The sequence below is a fragment of the Lepidochelys kempii genome, chromosome 18 (genome assembly GCF_965140285.1).
Source record: "Lepidochelys kempii isolate rLepKem1 chromosome 18, rLepKem1.hap1, whole genome shotgun sequence".
In the NCBI taxonomy this organism is placed as follows: Eukaryota; Metazoa; Chordata; order Testudines; family Cheloniidae; genus Lepidochelys; species Lepidochelys kempii.
This window is the reverse complement of record NC_136397.1, coordinates 9,607,366-9,623,403: the sequence shown is the minus strand read 5'-3', so window position 1 is coordinate 9,623,403 and position 16,038 is coordinate 9,607,366. Positions and strand designations below refer to the sequence as shown.

General features: G+C 50.9%; 2 protein-coding genes across 12 annotated transcripts in view; one reads left to right on the top strand and one right to left on the bottom strand.

Moving 5' to 3' along the window:
* The window catches only part of SLC66A1 (solute carrier family 66 member 1), a 44,953-nt gene extending 40,289 nt beyond the window's left edge, over nucleotides 1–4,664 (bottom strand). For 2 of the 5 annotated variants that reach the window (XM_073316781.2, XM_073316780.2), the window contains exons 1-3: nucleotides 4,534–4,664; nucleotides 2,760–2,850; nucleotides 207–472 (exon numbers count right to left, since the gene is read on the bottom strand). In XM_073316781.2, coding sequence (XP_073172882.1) covers nucleotides 207–376 — 170 coding nt within the window. In that variant the 5' untranslated portion in view covers nucleotides 377–472; nucleotides 2,760–2,850; nucleotides 4,534–4,664. Of the gene's footprint in view, nucleotides 1–206; nucleotides 473–2,433; nucleotides 2,528–2,759; nucleotides 2,851–4,533 lie in introns of those variants that run through there. The other 3 variants (XM_073316777.2, XM_073316778.2, XM_073316779.2) reach the window with 3 other exon arrangements.
* Nucleotides 4,665–6,451: 1,787 nt separating this feature from the next.
* On the top strand, nucleotides 6,452–15,508 carry AKR7A2 (aldo-keto reductase family 7 member A2). 7 transcript variants are annotated; one of them, XR_012155533.1, is made up of 8 exons: nucleotides 6,452–6,764; nucleotides 9,290–9,477; nucleotides 10,037–10,141; nucleotides 11,448–11,544; nucleotides 12,356–12,455; nucleotides 14,102–14,231; nucleotides 14,408–14,502; nucleotides 14,858–14,946. XR_012155533.1 is itself a non-coding variant. In XM_073316530.1 (8 exons), exons 1-8 carry the CDS (start codon nucleotides 6,467–6,469, stop codon nucleotides 15,017–15,019), a joined length of 1,269 nt encoding a protein of 422 aa, XP_073172631.1. In that variant the 5' UTR covers nucleotides 6,452–6,466; the 3' UTR covers nucleotides 15,020–15,508. The 7 variants fall into 7 exon arrangements, 6 of the variants coding, with proteins under 6 accessions (XP_073172631.1, XP_073172634.1, XP_073172633.1 ...); XM_073316530.1 differs by having other exon boundaries at nucleotides 14,314–14,502; nucleotides 14,858–15,508; XM_073316535.1 differs by having other exon boundaries at nucleotides 6,683–6,764; nucleotides 9,295–9,477; nucleotides 14,314–14,502; nucleotides 14,858–15,508.
* Nucleotides 15,509–16,038: the final 530 nt, after the last annotated feature.

The window sequence follows — 16,038 nt, the reverse complement described above, 5'->3', positions numbered from 1 at the left end:
CTTCTCCACTAGCCCTCTCCCCATTTTAAACTCAGCCCTTAGACCAGTCAAGTGGCTGTGCTCAAGATCTCCAATGAGGGCTCCTGGCTTTATGTTTTGGAAGCCATCACAAATGGAGAAGGACAAAACTGCACCCAGATCTAAAATCCCCTCCACTGGGCATCCAGGACACGCACCTGGTCTGGCAGCATAAGAGTTTTACTTACGGGAAGGAAGCCGCTGCAAAGCAGAAGATGGAAACCAGACCCAACACAATACTGGCGAAGTCCCGGATATCCTGGGCACACTCACTGAACACATCCCACACCCATTGGGAGCCATTGGGACAGTCTGAGAAATTCCCTCCTAGGGAACCTTGCCAAAGCTGTGAGTCCATAGCACCGTTAGCAAGGGGCCAGCCTGCCCTTGAGGAAGGAGGCTGCAGTGGTCAGACAGCAGGAGGGATATCTTTATCCAGAGCCAGACACTGAACCTGTTGGAATAAATGGGGAGAAGGAAAGAGCCTTTATTAACAACAACAAGGGACCAGATGGCTCCTTTGAACGCTAGTTTGTTGGTTTAAAGCTGGCTCATCTTGCAATTAAACAGTCACTATCTCATGGGCCTTTAGTGGCCTAGTGGAGAGGTAGTCACAGACTGAATTCCTTTATCAGCAGGCCAGTCTCCAGAACTGTCAACCCAGCACTAAGTTCACTATAAACAAACGTAAGGTCTACGTGGCATGTCTTTCCAGCAGCCCACAGGATTATGACACACATCCCCTTGCTCAGCTTGTGCTTCTCACCAAAGCAAATGCTCAAGAGTGGGTCTTTAAAACAGATTTTTAGGAGAGTCAGGTGACTGTAGGAAGTAGATCATCTGGCCCTGGTCACCTGTGTTCATCAGTAATGACTGAATAAGAGATGCAGTAAGACAGCAAGGGGGCCCCTTTGCAGCTACAGAATATTTATTTCTCCCTCCTACTCCCTAGGACCTCATTTATTTTCCTTCCAAAGGAAGAGTCAGTGCAGAGAAAAGAAAAAGCAAAGGGCTGGGTTTGTTTTTTTTTTAAAAAACTGAACCAGACACCTGCTAATCTGTCAGGCTGGCCTGGTTGACTGGCTGTGCAGAAACTCATGCTAGAGAGTCTCATTATCAAATCAGAACACCTGAATTGCCTTCTCTTCATTGAAGGCAATTCAGCACTCAGGGTGGAGAGGGGTAGCACATGGAGTCACCTCCGCTTAGGAGTAGCTGGGACAGGTTGCTGCTTGCAGGGAGCCGCCTGAGCGCCCTCCTCCCAGATCTGGCACCTTGCACCCCCTCCCGCTGCTTCAAGTCCCCTCCCGCACCCAAACTCCCTCCCAGAGCCCCTGCTCCACATCTCCTCCCGCGTCCCAACCCCCTGTTGGCCCCACGCCAAGTGGGCTATGAACTGGAATTTCAATAAAGATCAGAAATGCTGGTTTATAGAGCTTTCCAGTTGGGGAAGTGCTGGATAAAACAGCTTTTACTGTATTTTGTTATCACATACTCTGTGGAGAACTGGTCCCTATTGTGCATCGATCACACAGAAATTGCTCCTGCACTGCCAAAAGCAACAGGGGGAGGTGAAAATTTCACAGTTAGGAATTCTGAGACATTTCCGTTGGAACTCTTTTCTTCCACTAACTCCCCAGCATATCTTCATTAATGTAGGCTAGCTACATGCACTAACTCAGATCTCCACTGACTAGTGGGGATAGTGTGTTCTGACAATGAAAAGAGGTAGGCTTATTCTCTCCCTCCAGATTTTATGTTGGAAGCAGGACTCTCCCCTTCCTTTTCTGAGAAATGATTGTAGATTGAAATGTTTTCAGTATTTTGAGAGCAATCTACTGCCAGGCAAGCTACTGAAATGCACCCAAAGCTTTAGCTACACATTACCCAAGGAGGACAGAGACAATGACTTCTCCAGCCAAAATACCTTTGTGAAAGGATCTTTGTTCAGAGTTTAGAGATTTAACTCCAGACATGAGATCAGGTGAAGCTGGTGCCAATACATTTGAGCATTGTCAACTCTACTCAGCTGCAGATGCTGGTCAGAAAAGTTTCCATTTCTTATTACCACTATGCCCAAGCCAAGCAGGGCTCTGTTACAAACCCCTAAAGTTGTTCCTTGAAGTACAGCAGCTGAAACTTGCACTTTGGCTACCCTTTGTAAGCCTGAATGACTAACCACAAGGTCTCAATTTCATACACAGCTGAGGTACCTCCTCAGTTCATTTAGCATGGTGTTTGTAATGCTTTACAAACACACTCACAGAAGACTTAAATTACACCCCATGAGCGGAAGGTGCATAGCAGCTGATCATTATGTGCCAACAGCGACTCACTTAATAATGATCCCTTAACTCTTCTTCCATCAGAAGAGCTCAAATCACTTTACAAAAATAAATTAAATCTCAAAAATACCTGTGAGATTGCTATTCCCGTTTTACAGATGAGAAAACTGAAACCAAGTCTCAGGGGCTTGTTCAAAGCCAATCAGTCACAGAAGCCAGATCTCTTAAGTCCCAGGCCTATACCTGATCTATCAAGCAAAGATTCAGTTGTAAGAGAGGAAAACATAGTAACTGCAAAGGGGAGGTACCAACTGGTACTGACAGAAGTCTATGATGCCGACATTGCCACAGTTTAATCACAGCTCCGTGGGGTCTAATGAGACTTGGCTCTCCTCTACACTGCAAGGGCGGCCTTTGCACTGTCATAATACTTCCCCTCCCAAGCTACAAGCATACCTGAAAATTCAACAGCATCATGTCTGATGATTCAGAACTGCCCAATAAACTCCCAAACCACAAGCACCTCACAGTGACAGGAAAAAGTAACCTTAAAGCAAAATGAAACATAGCAATTGATTGTATTTCTAGGTTAATCTTTCGTTAAATAAAATTCTGGTGTAGATGAAGGGGCGGGGAGGGGCAAAGAGAGGTTATTAAATACTAGTAAATTGGGAAAGGAGGTTCAAGTCATTCTGGTCTTCCCATAATGGTGGAAATCTCTTATCCTGTTCCTTCTGAGCTGTCTTCTCCCATCTACAATTGTGCCAAGTGCTTCCAGGAACACTAGGTATTTCCTAGTAAAGCAGGTCCAGGGCAGAAATACTAGTGCAAGATTCTGCAGGTAGGCAAAATGTGCACTCCATATTGGCATTTTGCACAAAGGGACAGAGGGCTCATCACCCATCCTGGAATGTGGGTGACCATACTATACTATAGTTCATCCCATTTCCCAGCCACCACAGGCCCACAAATGTCAGTTTAGGGGCCTATGAGAAACATCATTATGTTGGGATATTAGTTGATAGCAGTTGAAGTCCTGTTAGATCAGGGGTTCTCAAACTGGGGGTCGGGATCCCTCAAGGGGTCACGAGGTTATTACATGGGGGGTCATGAGCTGTCAGCCTCCACCCCAAGCCCCGCTTTGCCTCCAGCATTTAGAATGGTGTTAAATATATTTAAAAAGTGTTTTTAATGTATGGGGGGGGGGGTCACACTCAGAGGCTTGCTGTGTGAAAGGGGTCACCAGTACAAAAATCTGAGAACCCTTGTGTTCGATCATCAGTTCTCTCAGCCACAGATCGTTCCCCATCACGGGTGGGAAGGGCACGCTTTTCCTGTGTTAAGAGTAGTTTCTATTTATTTGGTTTTCCAGGACTTTCCATTGAATTAAACACTTCAGGATCAGCTTTCTGAGCTAGAGTCCAGTCCGGACTGTTCAGCACTGTAGCTAAGGGTACATTTGTAAACAACCCACAATGCTAATGCAGTTGGCTATCCCATGACGTCCAGGGGTTAAAGTAAGGAGGAGCAGGGTGGGAGATAGGCTTAAAAAGTACAGTCTCTCCCTGGCTTGGGATAGCAGTGGACCCTTGCAGCTGCTTCTCCTTCTTTCTGCCTAATGTGGGGAAAGCTCTCCCGCACTCAACCCTTCAATCTACTTCAGTCTCTCCTGTGCCCGGGCATTGCAAGGTGCCAGTCCCAACTACGACCATGGGACAGGGGAAGAGACCATCCAGCGAACCCTGCAAAGGGGGTGGAGAGAGACAAGGGGGCTCTTCACTGGGAAACAGGGGAGAGTTCTCTTGAGTTTCCTCCTTTGAGCCCTACGCAATAGGCAGCCCAGCATCAGGAGACCTGGTTCTTGTCCCTGCGCACGGTCACTGACGGACCTTGAGCCAACCATGTCCCGTGCCTCAGTTTCCCCCCCCCAATCTGGGGATAATGACGCTGCTCCCCCGCCCGCCCCACTCGCTCTCTGACGCAGCCGGAGGCAAAGGCGGGCAGGGTTAGGACCGGAACTTGTGCTCGTTGGGGTGGGGGCGCCGGGCGGAGAAGAAAGGGGGAGACGCGAACGCCAGCTTCCCCGGGGCGGCGGGGCCGGGGCCGGGCCGAGGGACGGGGCCACAAGGCGTCAGGGGCCGCGCAGCGTCTCCCAGACACCCCCCCCCCAGGCCTCCGCCCGCCCGCCCGCCGCGCCCCCAGCCCAGCCGCTCGCCGGGGCCCCGCTCACCGCTCCGGCTCCGGCTCCGGTGCGGGCTTCTCGGCGGCTTCCCCGGCGGGGTTGGGCGGGCGGAGCGAGAGACGCCGTGGCCCGCGGCCGCCCACCCCGAGCTCTTTGTCAGGCGCGGTCATGTGACCCGCCGGCTTCCCTGCCCGCCCGCCCAGAGCCGCCCGCCGGGCAGGGTCCCCGGGGCACACGGGTCCCGTGCGGGGGCAGTAATCGGGGCACACATACCCCCCCTCCCAGGGCAATGCCCCCCCGTGTGCAGTTACCCCCCCCCGGGGCAATAACCCGCACCCCCAGGGCACATAGATCCCCTCCAGGGGCAATAGCTCCCCCTCTGTGCAGTTACCCCCCCGGGGCAATAACCCGCACCCCCAGGGCACATAGATCCCCTCCAGGGAAAATAGCCCCCCCTCTGTGCAGTTACCCCCCCGGGGCAATAACCCGCACCCCCAGGGCACATAGATCCCCTCCAGGGGCAATAGCCCCCCCGTGTGCAGTTACCCCCCCCGGGGCAATAACCCGCACCCCCAGGGCACATAGATCCCCTCCAGGGGCAATAGCCCCCCCCTCTGTGCAGTTACCCCCCCGGGGCAATAACCTGCACCCCCAGGGCACATAGATCCCCTCCAGGGAAAATAACCCACACCCCAGGGCACATAGATCCCCTCCTTGGACAATAGCCCCCACCAGACAGGCCACATTTAGTCCCCTGGGGCAATAGCCCCCTCATGTGCAATTACCCCCATCCAGGGGCAATAACCCACATGCCCAGGGCACATAGATCCCCTCCCGGGGCAATACCCCCCCCAGGTGCAGTTACACCCCCAGAGGCAATAACCCCACACATATACCTGCTCCTAGGGCAATAGTGCCACCATTGCCAGCACACAATTCACCCATGGGTGTAATAAACTCCCTGTCCCCAGGCCTAGGCCCACAAACCTTCCTAGGGACAGTAATGGCCCAGGAAGAAAAATCCAGGGACTCGTTCCTTTCCCGTCCCCACATGCTATTTACGGAAAGACTAGTTCTCTTCCCCCTCTCTGCCCCCCCCCCCAGTATCCTAAAAGGAGTCTCTTTGGGGCTAAAAGGATTTGAACTACACACAATGGGGGCCTTGTCTGCGTGCGTGGAGGTTTTTCCTTAATTCTTCCCCATGTTCTATAGCACCAGTGCAGCTCAACCAACGATAGGAGCAGTGAGAGCACTAGGCCCTTACGGTTTTGACCATTTGCCATCTAGACCTGCTCTGATCAGGGGGACCAAACCTATTAACTAGCCATAAATATGAAATGTGACAGGGGTGGAGGCCATCAAACAGGTCCAGGGACAACACCCTGGCAAGAAGCCCTGCTCAACCACCTCTAAGTGCTGGGAGGGGAAGGGTGCTTGGTTTATTACCAGGGTGCTGTCCCTGGACCCAGTTGGGGCTCTCTTTGTTGTATCAGCCACTGGCTTACAGGTGTCTGATAAATGTGAAGCTCCATCCCCTGGCAGCTGACAGAGAAAAAGCTTTTTGGTTTCCTCATCCCAGCCCCCAACTCCAGGGCCTGTAAAAACACACCTTTTTGCAGAGAAGACATAGTCTTCGTTAGTGTTTGGGGCTAAAGCCCCCATTGGGGTGCCTGGGGCAGGTCACACCTCTCTCCTTTGTTTCAGGCTGCCTGCAGACTCAGGCAACCATCACAGCATCAGTTCACACTCACTTTACATTGGGGACGTTTCCTTTGCAACCACCAGGGACAGAGAGGGAGCTATTGGGCACACAAGACAGAAGCCGTTGACTAGGGGAACGTATCGGTTCACAGTGAGCCGGCCCCGCTCCTTTCTAGTGAACAACGCGCTGTCACTCGGGTGGGAATTTGGAGACGGTCCCTAGCGCCCGCTGGCGCCGTGAGTCCTTTCCTCTCGTTCCCTAGGGCGGGCTCAGGGGCGCATGCGCAGCAGAATGCTCTTCGCGCTGCGGCGGTTTGAGGTCGCGGTCAGGCCGCTCCGCCGCGTTCGCTCCGCCATGGCCCAGTCGGTGCAGTCCCCGGGCGGCCCGGCCCGGCGCCCGGCCTCGGTGCTGGGCACCATGGAGTTCGGGCGCCGCACGGACCAGGAGGCGAGCGGGGCGCTGCTGCGGGCCTTCCTGGAGCGGGGGCACCGGGAGCTGGACACGGCCCATATGTACGGGGGGGGCGCGTCCGAGCGCATCTTGGGGGCGCTGCTGGCGGGCGGCGACGGGCCCGCAGGTACGGGGGAGGGGGGCCGGGGGGGAGCTGGAGAGGCGGGCGGGGCATGGCACGGGGGAGGGGGCCGGGGGGGAGCTGGAGAGGTGGGCGGGGCATGGCACGGGGGAGGGGGCCGGGGGGGAGCTGGAGAGGTGGGCGGGGCATGGCACGGGGGAGGGGGTCGGGGGGAGCTGGAGAGGTGGGCGGGGCATGGCACGGGGGAGGGGGTCGGGGGGGAGCTGGAGAGGTGGGCGGGGCATGGCACGGGGGAGGGGGCCGGGGGGGAGCTGGAGAGGTGGGCGGGGCATGGCACGGGGGAGGGGGTCGGGGGGGAGCTGGAGAGGTGGGCGGGGCATGGCACGGGGGAGGGGGTCGGGGGGAGCTGGAGAGGTGGGCGGGGCATGGCACGGGGGAGGGGGTCGGGGGGGAGCTGGAGAGGTGGGCGGGGCATGGCACGGGGGAGGGGGTCGGGGGGAGCTGGAGAGGTGGGCGGGGCACGGGGGTGCGTGGGGAGGACGTCAGAGGGTGGGGCGGGGCTGGAGAGGTGGGCATAGAGGGTGGGGTAAGAGGGTCTGGGGAGCTGGGCATGGGGGGTAACAAATGGGGGGTGCTGGAGAGTTGGGCTTGGGGAAGGGGCTAGGAGAGGGTGGGGGGGCTGGAGAGGTGGGCTTGGGGGGGTGGGACGGGGAAGGGGCTAGGAGAGGGCGGGGGGGCTGGAGAGGTGGGCACGGGGGGTGGGACATGAGGATGGGGTAAGAGGGTGGGGGGTGGTGTAAGAGGGTCTGGGGAGTAGGGCATGGTGTGTGTGTGGAGACGTGGGCATGGGGGGGTATTTGGGGGAGCAGGAGCTGCCCCTGCTGAATACCTCCCCCCATGGGCAGTCAGTGGAGCAGGGAGCCTGGATTCCCCACATTCCAGGGGAAGCCGGTGGAGTCCCATCTCCTTTACCTGGGCTGCTCCCCAGGGGGGAGCAGTCTAGGGTCTCCCCCTCCCACATGCTGAGGGGAGAAGGGACACTGCTGGGGTCGCAAATGTGGGGTGTTGGGTAGAGAGATCGGCTTCCAGGAGCCTACGGGTATGTGTGTGTGGGGGTGTGTGTGTGTGTGTGGTAACAGTCAGGGTATTAAGTATCAGAGGGGTAGCCGTGTTAAGCTGTATCCACAAAAAACAATGAGGAGTCTGGTGGCACCTTAAAGAGTAACAGATTTATTTCGGTATAAGCTTTTGTGGGTAAAAAACCCCACTTCTTCAGATGCAAGGACTGAAAATTCCAGATACAGGCAGAAATATATATTGGCACATGAAGAGAAGAGAGTATTGGGTTCTCCACTCGTAAGGTAACTCCCTTCTCTTCATGTGCCAATACATATTTCTGCCTGTATCTGGAATTTTTACTCCATGCATCTGAAGAAGTGGGTTTTTTTACCCACAAAAGCTTATATCCAAATAAATCTGTTAGTCCTTAAGGTGCCACCGGATTCCTCGTTGTTTTAGAGCATTGGGAACTGCCAAACACCTAGGCCTGTCTCTGTGGACACACTGTCTCCCTCCTTCATCCCACTCCTTGGCCTCTCCACCAGAGGGCACAGCACTGACTGGCGTTTATGCGGCTGCACACCCAGGAGAACCCCAAAGCACTCAACATTGTCAGGTTCCCCAGACTGGAGCCAGGTGTCACTCCTCTGGTCGCTTGTTCGATTGCCCTTTCCCTTATCTTTAGGCTTTATTTTGCCCTTTGCACTCATGAGTCTCGTGGCCAGTGTGCTCTGCGTGAGGTGGTGACAGAGTTCACTTTGAAGGTCCTGTAAAAACTGTGTTTCTCCAAACAACTGCTCATCTGTGTTACTGGAACACTTTAATGTTTGCAGGGAAAAATCCCTTTAAAATCTAATCACCACTGATGCTGTTTACTTGATGCATTTGGCTTGGACAAGATTTAGGTGCCTAACTGCGCAGCCATATTTGGGTACAGACTAGTGGTCATTATACAATATCTGTATTCTAGTAGTATGCAAGGGCTACATTTAGGATCATTGTACTAGTTGCTGTACACATGAAGACATAGTCCCTACTCTGGAGAGTGTACAGTCTAAACTACAGATTAATTTTGTGCTCCATTGTGGGGAAGCAGGGATCCATTGAACTGACTCTGAAATAAATGAGTTATGCCCTATACATCAAGTGAACTGGGGTAAGGGGAAAACAACTGTTACAGCCACTGTGACCACCCAGCCCTTCGAAGAAGACTAATGAGAGAATTTGTGTAGATAGCTGGATTGGGCCTCTAGGATTTTACCTGTTCCCATTTTTGGATATTTAGATAAGCATTAGCAATTCTGTAACCCTATTAATTTGGCTTTCCCTTTGTGTACCGCAATTTGCAGATGTTACCAGTCTTGCCTGGGGCGTCTGTAAGCTTGTACCATGTTATGCATTAATTTTAAGTGGTTTGTGCCCACTCCTTATCCCTATCCTTCCTTCACCCTGGTTACTAAAGATGTAATACAGAATTGGTTATTTTCAATCTGGTTCTGTCTCTGTCTTAGTGAAGATGGCAACCAAAGCCAATCCATGGGAGGGGAAGACTCTGAAGCCTGAGAGTGTCAGGTCTCAGCTGGAGACATCCCTTGAGAGGTTACAGATGAAGAGCGTAGACTTGTTCTATCTCCATGCCCCTGACCACAACACCCCTGTGGAACAGACACTACATGCCTGCAATGAGCTATACAAGGAGGTAAAGGCAGAGGCCTAAACCTGTGACTTTGTCCACTTGGTTTTTGTTTTGTTTTATCTAGGTTTATTTGTGTGTTCTCCTGCTTTCCATTGCAGGGGGTGGTGTGAGTACAGTGGTGAGGGGGCAGAGTTCCACAAGGCAGGGAGAAGAAAAATCAATGGCTCGTGTAAGGTATAAACAGCTGGTACCATATAGTATCTCCAGGTGAATCATTTAGTACCATAAATAAGATCTCATAAGTTCTAACAAGCTTTAGGATTTCTGATCTTTGCCTCCTGCAAATTGGTCCTGTGCTATGTTTGGCATTAACAGGTAGGGAAATGAGTTTTAAAAGGATGTAAATCCAGGCCTTCTAATTAAAACAAAACAAAGGAAACATTTTTATTCCTATTGAGTCTCGTAAGTCATCCCCATTTGGAGAAGGGGTGATCAAAAAAGGAAAACTAATTTGGGGACTAAAATCAGTTGACAGTCTGTTTCACTATGTTAATCTTAAACTGTGTGTGTAAATACATGCTGCAAGAGACTGGGATTAAATACTCTCTGTATTCCTCTACAGGGAAAGTTTAAGGAGCTTGGTCTGTCAAACTATGCAGCTTGGGAGGTGGCAAAAATCTATACCATCTGCAAGTACAACAACTGGGTGCTTCCAACTGTGTATCAGGTGAGAGTTGCAGATTTAATATGGTCTACCTGATACTGCACAGACTCCTGCAGCTCTAGTCCCTTTTTACCCAACCTGGAGCTAGAGGCACCTGTCCCAGTGCTGTTCAGGTGGGGACTACTCCTTCTCCAGGATGATTTCATGAAGCGTCACCCACTGAGGGCAGCTACTGGGAAAATTGGAGCTGTAGAGTCTTACTGGGTGGTTTGGAAAGCCTAAGCAAGTCAAAAGTCACAAACTTTTATTCTTGTTGCAAGAGTGCTGAGAACCTGTTGCTGTATTGTGGTAGGTTCTAGGAGCCCATGTCTCAGGCTGGGACCCTGTTGTGCAAGTTGCTCTACAAACATTGAACAAAAAGATGTTTCATTTAGCCGGGTAAGACCTTTTTGGACAAGTGCAATTAGAAAGCAAAGTGAGGTAGCTACTCAGACGCAGTTAAGAGAATACATGTCTGTCATTTGTTCCAGCAATTTCCTGGATGTGAAACTGATAGTAATGTTTATCAGTTCCATACAATGATCCAGGAAATCCATTCTTCAGCAGGCACCAATCTAGTGTGACCTGGGGACTCTCTGTTCTGACTCCTTCCATAGGACACAAAATGTATCCATGGAGGAGGAGGAAGAGGGCTATTCCAGCTCCACTGGAATTTTGCACTATTGATTTGAATGCAATGCAAAGACATTATGGAGCTAAATGGGAGTCAATCTGTGCATATGCAATGATGGTTAAATAACTGCTGCAAAGGAACTTGCTGCTGGGACGCACATTTCTTCAGGATGTTTGGAAGGGGTTAACATGGGCAGATGCCTGTCTATACAAAAGGCACAGTCCTGCTAATGCCATGAGCACTGATCCAGAGCACTTGGTTTTATCTCTGAATAGTTGTAGACAAGGCAAGGTGAAAGAAAAAGCAGAACCACATTTTTCTGAATGTTAGTTAATTTGCCCTGCGGACATGTGGCTGTGAAATTGTCAGTACTAAATCAGGTCCAGTTGGTTGTGGGAAGTTAAAATCTGTGTGCAGCTTTGAGGCTGCAGTTCACTCAGGCGCCCATGGTGATCAGGGGCAGGGCAGTGATGGGCATGTCAGGAGTATAGGTAAATGGTGCCAACAGTGTTCCACTAGGGATGGACTGAGCCACTTCATATAGGTGGCCAAATAGCCATCAGACGGCAACACATGTGGATCATTATTAGCCTTCTGGATTCTCACCATCAAATAGGGAGCCCTTCCTCTTGTATTAGCACCCCATAAGCTAGCCAGGCCCTACTCTGAAGTTCTAAGTGCTCTTATTTGTTATAGGGCATGTACAATGCAACCACTCGCCAAGTGGAAACCGAGCTGTTGCCGTGCCTTAGACACTGTGGAATGCGGTTCTATGCCTACAATCCTTTGGCTGGTACGAGCTGGGCAAGGGTGAGGAGGAAGGGTCTGCTAAATGGGGTGGGTGGCAGGAGGGAATTAAACCAAACAAAACAAAAATAGGCTGGATATTGGCCTGCCCCCCTCTGAATAGGGCTCCCTCCACTTCAGCCAAACTGCCACCACTAACAGTGGGCTTAGAAGTGAATAGCAATGGTGGTGATGGGGTGACTGGGTGGCTCAGGGGACGGGACAGATAATGAGCTATAGAGCCCTCCACCTGTAAGTCTCCATTGAATGAGCTGATCCCCATCCTTTCCTAGTTTACCTGTATGTCTGTATGCCACCCTTACAAACAGGCCCTTTGTCAGCAGAGATAAAGGATTGAATTGGGCCATGAAAGCTGATCCTTTGCAGGCCAAGGCAGAGGCTACCCATGCTGTATTCATCTGTTTTCAGGTCTGCCAAGCTGGCACCTTTCCCCAACACTAGATTCATAAGAGATATTTACACAAAGTAAAACAACAGCTGTAATGACTCAAGTGTCTTGATGCCAAGAAGCCCATCTTGCCTTACCAGGGCTCTTACTAGGGCAGAGGGCCCCTTCACCATAAAGGGCTCGTTCTGTTGGTCAGAGCTGAATAGGTGGAGTTTTTACACCCTACATTTCAGTTCTTCTTGCCCTGTCCCATCCTGGGGTTTATGCCTGGGCTGCAGGAGAGGCCCTGTGTACAGAGCTGCAGGAGGTCATGGGGTATACAAGGCTACAGTACTTTTTGCAGGCTGTAAAATTCCATCCACCACAAAATCCTGGCCACTAACAATAGCATGTCATTGAACCCCTGCAGGAGGGCTGCTGACAGGGAAGTACAAATATGACGATAAAGACACAGGCCAACCGACTGGCAGGTTTTTTGGAAATGATTGGGCACAGACCTACAGGGACAGGTAAGTTTCCAGATGGTAGAATGGCAGAGAGATGGACCTTTCCTGAGGATAGAACAGTGGTTCTCAACCAGGGGCCCGGGGGCCGCGAGCTGGTTTCAGGGGATCCGCCAAGCAGGGCAGGCATTAGACTTGCTGGGGCCCAGGGCAGAAATATGAAGCCCCACCGTATGGGGCTGAAGCCCGGGGCCCCGCTCCCTGCCATCCGGGGCTGATGCTGAAGCCTGAGCTACTAACCTTTGCAGGGCTCCCTGTGGCGTGGGGCCCCCTGCAGTTGCCCTGATTGCTACTGCCTAATGCTGGCCCTGGCTTTTACATGTAGAAAACCAGTTGCTGTGGCACAGGTGGGCTGTGGAGTTTTTATAGCTCGTTGGGGGAGCCTCGGAAAGAAAAAGGATTGAGAATCCCTGGGCTAGAATGTTACCTTTGATTCAGCCTAGATGAATCACCAAGTGAAGATGCAGGAGAAAATACAAATGACTGAAGTCTGTTCAGTGATGATGCTCGCAGGCAGGTGATCTCCCTCAGTTACTCTTTGGCAGTCCCCTGCAGCACTCGGGTGGTGGGAATTTGTTAAATAGAGGGATGGTTTAATGATCGTAAAGAGAACAAGTGTGGTGTCTTTATTACAGCAGGGGTGCTTTCTATACTGTAGTTCAGGGGTTCTCAACCTTTTTCTTTCTGAGCCCCCCTCCCCACACACACACTATAAAAACTCCATGGCCCACCTGTGCCACATTAACTGTTTTTTTTGCATATAAAAGCCAGGGCTGGTGTTAGGGGTAGCAAACAGGGCAGCTGCCTCGGGCCCATGCCACAGGAGCCCCCGTGAAGCCACATTGCTCAGGCTTCGGCTTCAGCCCCGGATGGCAGGGTTAGGGCCCTGGGCTTCAGCCCCATGCAACGGGACTTTGGCTTTCTGCCGAGGGCCCCAGTGACTCTAATGCTGGCCCTACTTTGCGGACCCCCTGAAACTTGCTCACAGTCCCGAGGGGGCCCCAGACCCCTAGTTGACAACTACTAATCTAGTTCCAGCTTTGCCACCAACTTGTTCTGTGCCCTTGCAAAAATCACTTAAATAGCTGTTTCCCTGTTTGTGAGATGCGGGATATTGACCTCCCATACAGGAGGCTGAAGCTGAATGTTTGCAAAGTGCTTTCAGCTCTTGATGAAAGGCCTACAAGAACAACAAAAAGTAGTCAGGTTTTTCTAGCTAGCCATCTAACATCTAGTGCATCCTTAGTACACTAATGGTCTGGTATCTGGAAAGGATGCAGGGGCATGAGCCGGCTGCTGTGAACTTGTTAGCTAGTATAATAGATTGTTTAGATACAGCAATCTAAAACAAAAATTTAAATTCCACACCAATGAAATAAGTTACTGAGTCTGAAGCCTCAAGAGGCAACATTATGCTTGTTAAACAGTGACTGCAGCATCTCTGATCTCTAGGGAGGTTGCCTTTTGGATCACCCAAAAACCATTTGGGCAGCATAGGCCATAAGGGCTGCACTGGGTACATGCACTAGTCTTTGACCTTAATGCCCCTTTGTTCTCTTGCCTGCAGTATGGATCCATGTTTGTCATAAGAGGAAGCCAGAGATAGCTGAGTCAGTAAAATTAATGCTCCATTAATGTCTCCTTTGCTGTAGATACTGGAAGGAGCACCATTTCCAAGCCATTGCCCAGGTAGAGAAAGCATTAGGGGAGGCTTATGGCTCTAACCCCCCCAGCCTAACTTCAGCTGCTTTACGCTGGATGTACAACCACTCCAAACTTCAGGTAATTGCTTGACTTTAACATAAACAGTTGGTATGTACAACAGAACTCTAACGCTGCAACTGGATTTCTTTGGTTTTTCCAGTTGCAGTACATCAACAGTGAAATCTGTCGTTTAATCCACTCAGACCCTACTGCTCTGTTCTTTTTGAAACATTTCTCTGGTCTTCCAATGCCAGGCTGCTGCACACAGCGGACTATAGAAGTGAATCAGCTCTACACTTCCTTCTGTATTTTGTCTCCATGGCCTGAAGGAAAGTGGAAGATGTTAAAGGCTAGTCGCTCTAGTTTTGACTTTTCTCAGCCAGCCACTTCCTCATGAGGTGATAAACTGGCTTTTCATATGGCTGGGAAATTAATGGTTATGTTCTCTTCCCATCCCTCTGGCCACCCACAGAGCATGAATCGGCAGCCTTTGAGGGACTGGCGAGACTTGGAGGCAGGGACAGCACACTGAGTTCTGGCCTTGTTAACAGGACTGCAGTTACGACATATTTCCCCAAATATCCAGTAGTTGCCAAAGAGCAACATTCAGCTGAAAAACGAACAGAGCTGAAATCTGATGTTTGTTACAAGATGGGAGACAAGTTGCTTTTCCTATAAGGTAAACTCCTCCCTTTCCACTGCAGGGTGCCCTTGGAGATGCAGTGATCATTGGGATGTCCAACATGGATCAGCTGCAGCAGAACCTCACGTGCAGTGAAGAGGGCCCTCTGCTCCCAGCTGTGGTGGAAGCATTTGATAGAGCCTGGCACCTAGTAACACATGACTGTCCCAACTACTTCCGCTAGAAAATGGGGGTAGCAAATTTAGTGTGGGGATGGTAACCAAGTATTCTGGCATCTGAGACCTCCTAACTCCTCCCAAAGCGTTTCAGAGGAAACTTCACCCTTGGATCAGGGGTTCCACGTAGTGAACGTATTGGTGCCACATTGGGGTTGCCTTACACTAGAGTTGAAGCTCTTCGTACAGTCACAAGCCTCACTGTTTCTGTGCTGATTGAATGGCAGCTGCACATGGTGTTCAAGCCATAACGTGTCTTGTTTTTCCTTAAACAAAACTAAAAGCCATAATTGCCATGAGAATGTCCCGTAATAGGGCAGCTCCTATTTTCACCCGAGCGCACACAATAGTGTTGTGATTCAGTGATGTAATTCGTATAAGGAACGGGCCCTGTGATATGGCCAGTTGAAGTCTCCAACTACGACTGTGGATGTTTGTCTTCAATCATCTGTCAGAATAAAGCATTTTCTAGCTCAGGCCATGCCTGTTTAATTGAATTTTGGGTTTCGTTTTGAATTTCTGCGGCAAGCTGTTTCACTAACAGCCAATCACAGTAGCAGTTACAAGGGCAGTTGTGCTTAAAGCAATGGAGTTCCTTTTCGGAAGGGTGCAGGTTCCAATTTTGCTTGTGCTGTTCACTCATGAAGGGACTTTAGCCCAGTTACTTGTTCTGTTTCCAAGGCAACAGCTGTGTAAATAAGCCTCTCTGAAGAGGAGAGAGGAACTTCAAAGTGCAAACTAGGCCACCTGAAACTGTCTTAAGCCATCAGAATTTCAGCCCAGGTGCAGGCTTCCTAACACATGTTAAATAGTAGAACTGCAGAAATAACTTCAATGTAGTTTGTTGGCTCAGGAAGGGGAACTATCCTGCCCATTAAGTAACTGTTTAAATAGCACTTTGTTTACGCTAGTCTAGCTAGGTAACTTCCTCAATTCTAAAAAAAAAAAAAAAAAAAAAGGAAAGGTGTACTTGTGGCACCTTAGAGACTAACAAATTTATTAGTGCGTAAGTTTGCATCCAATGAAA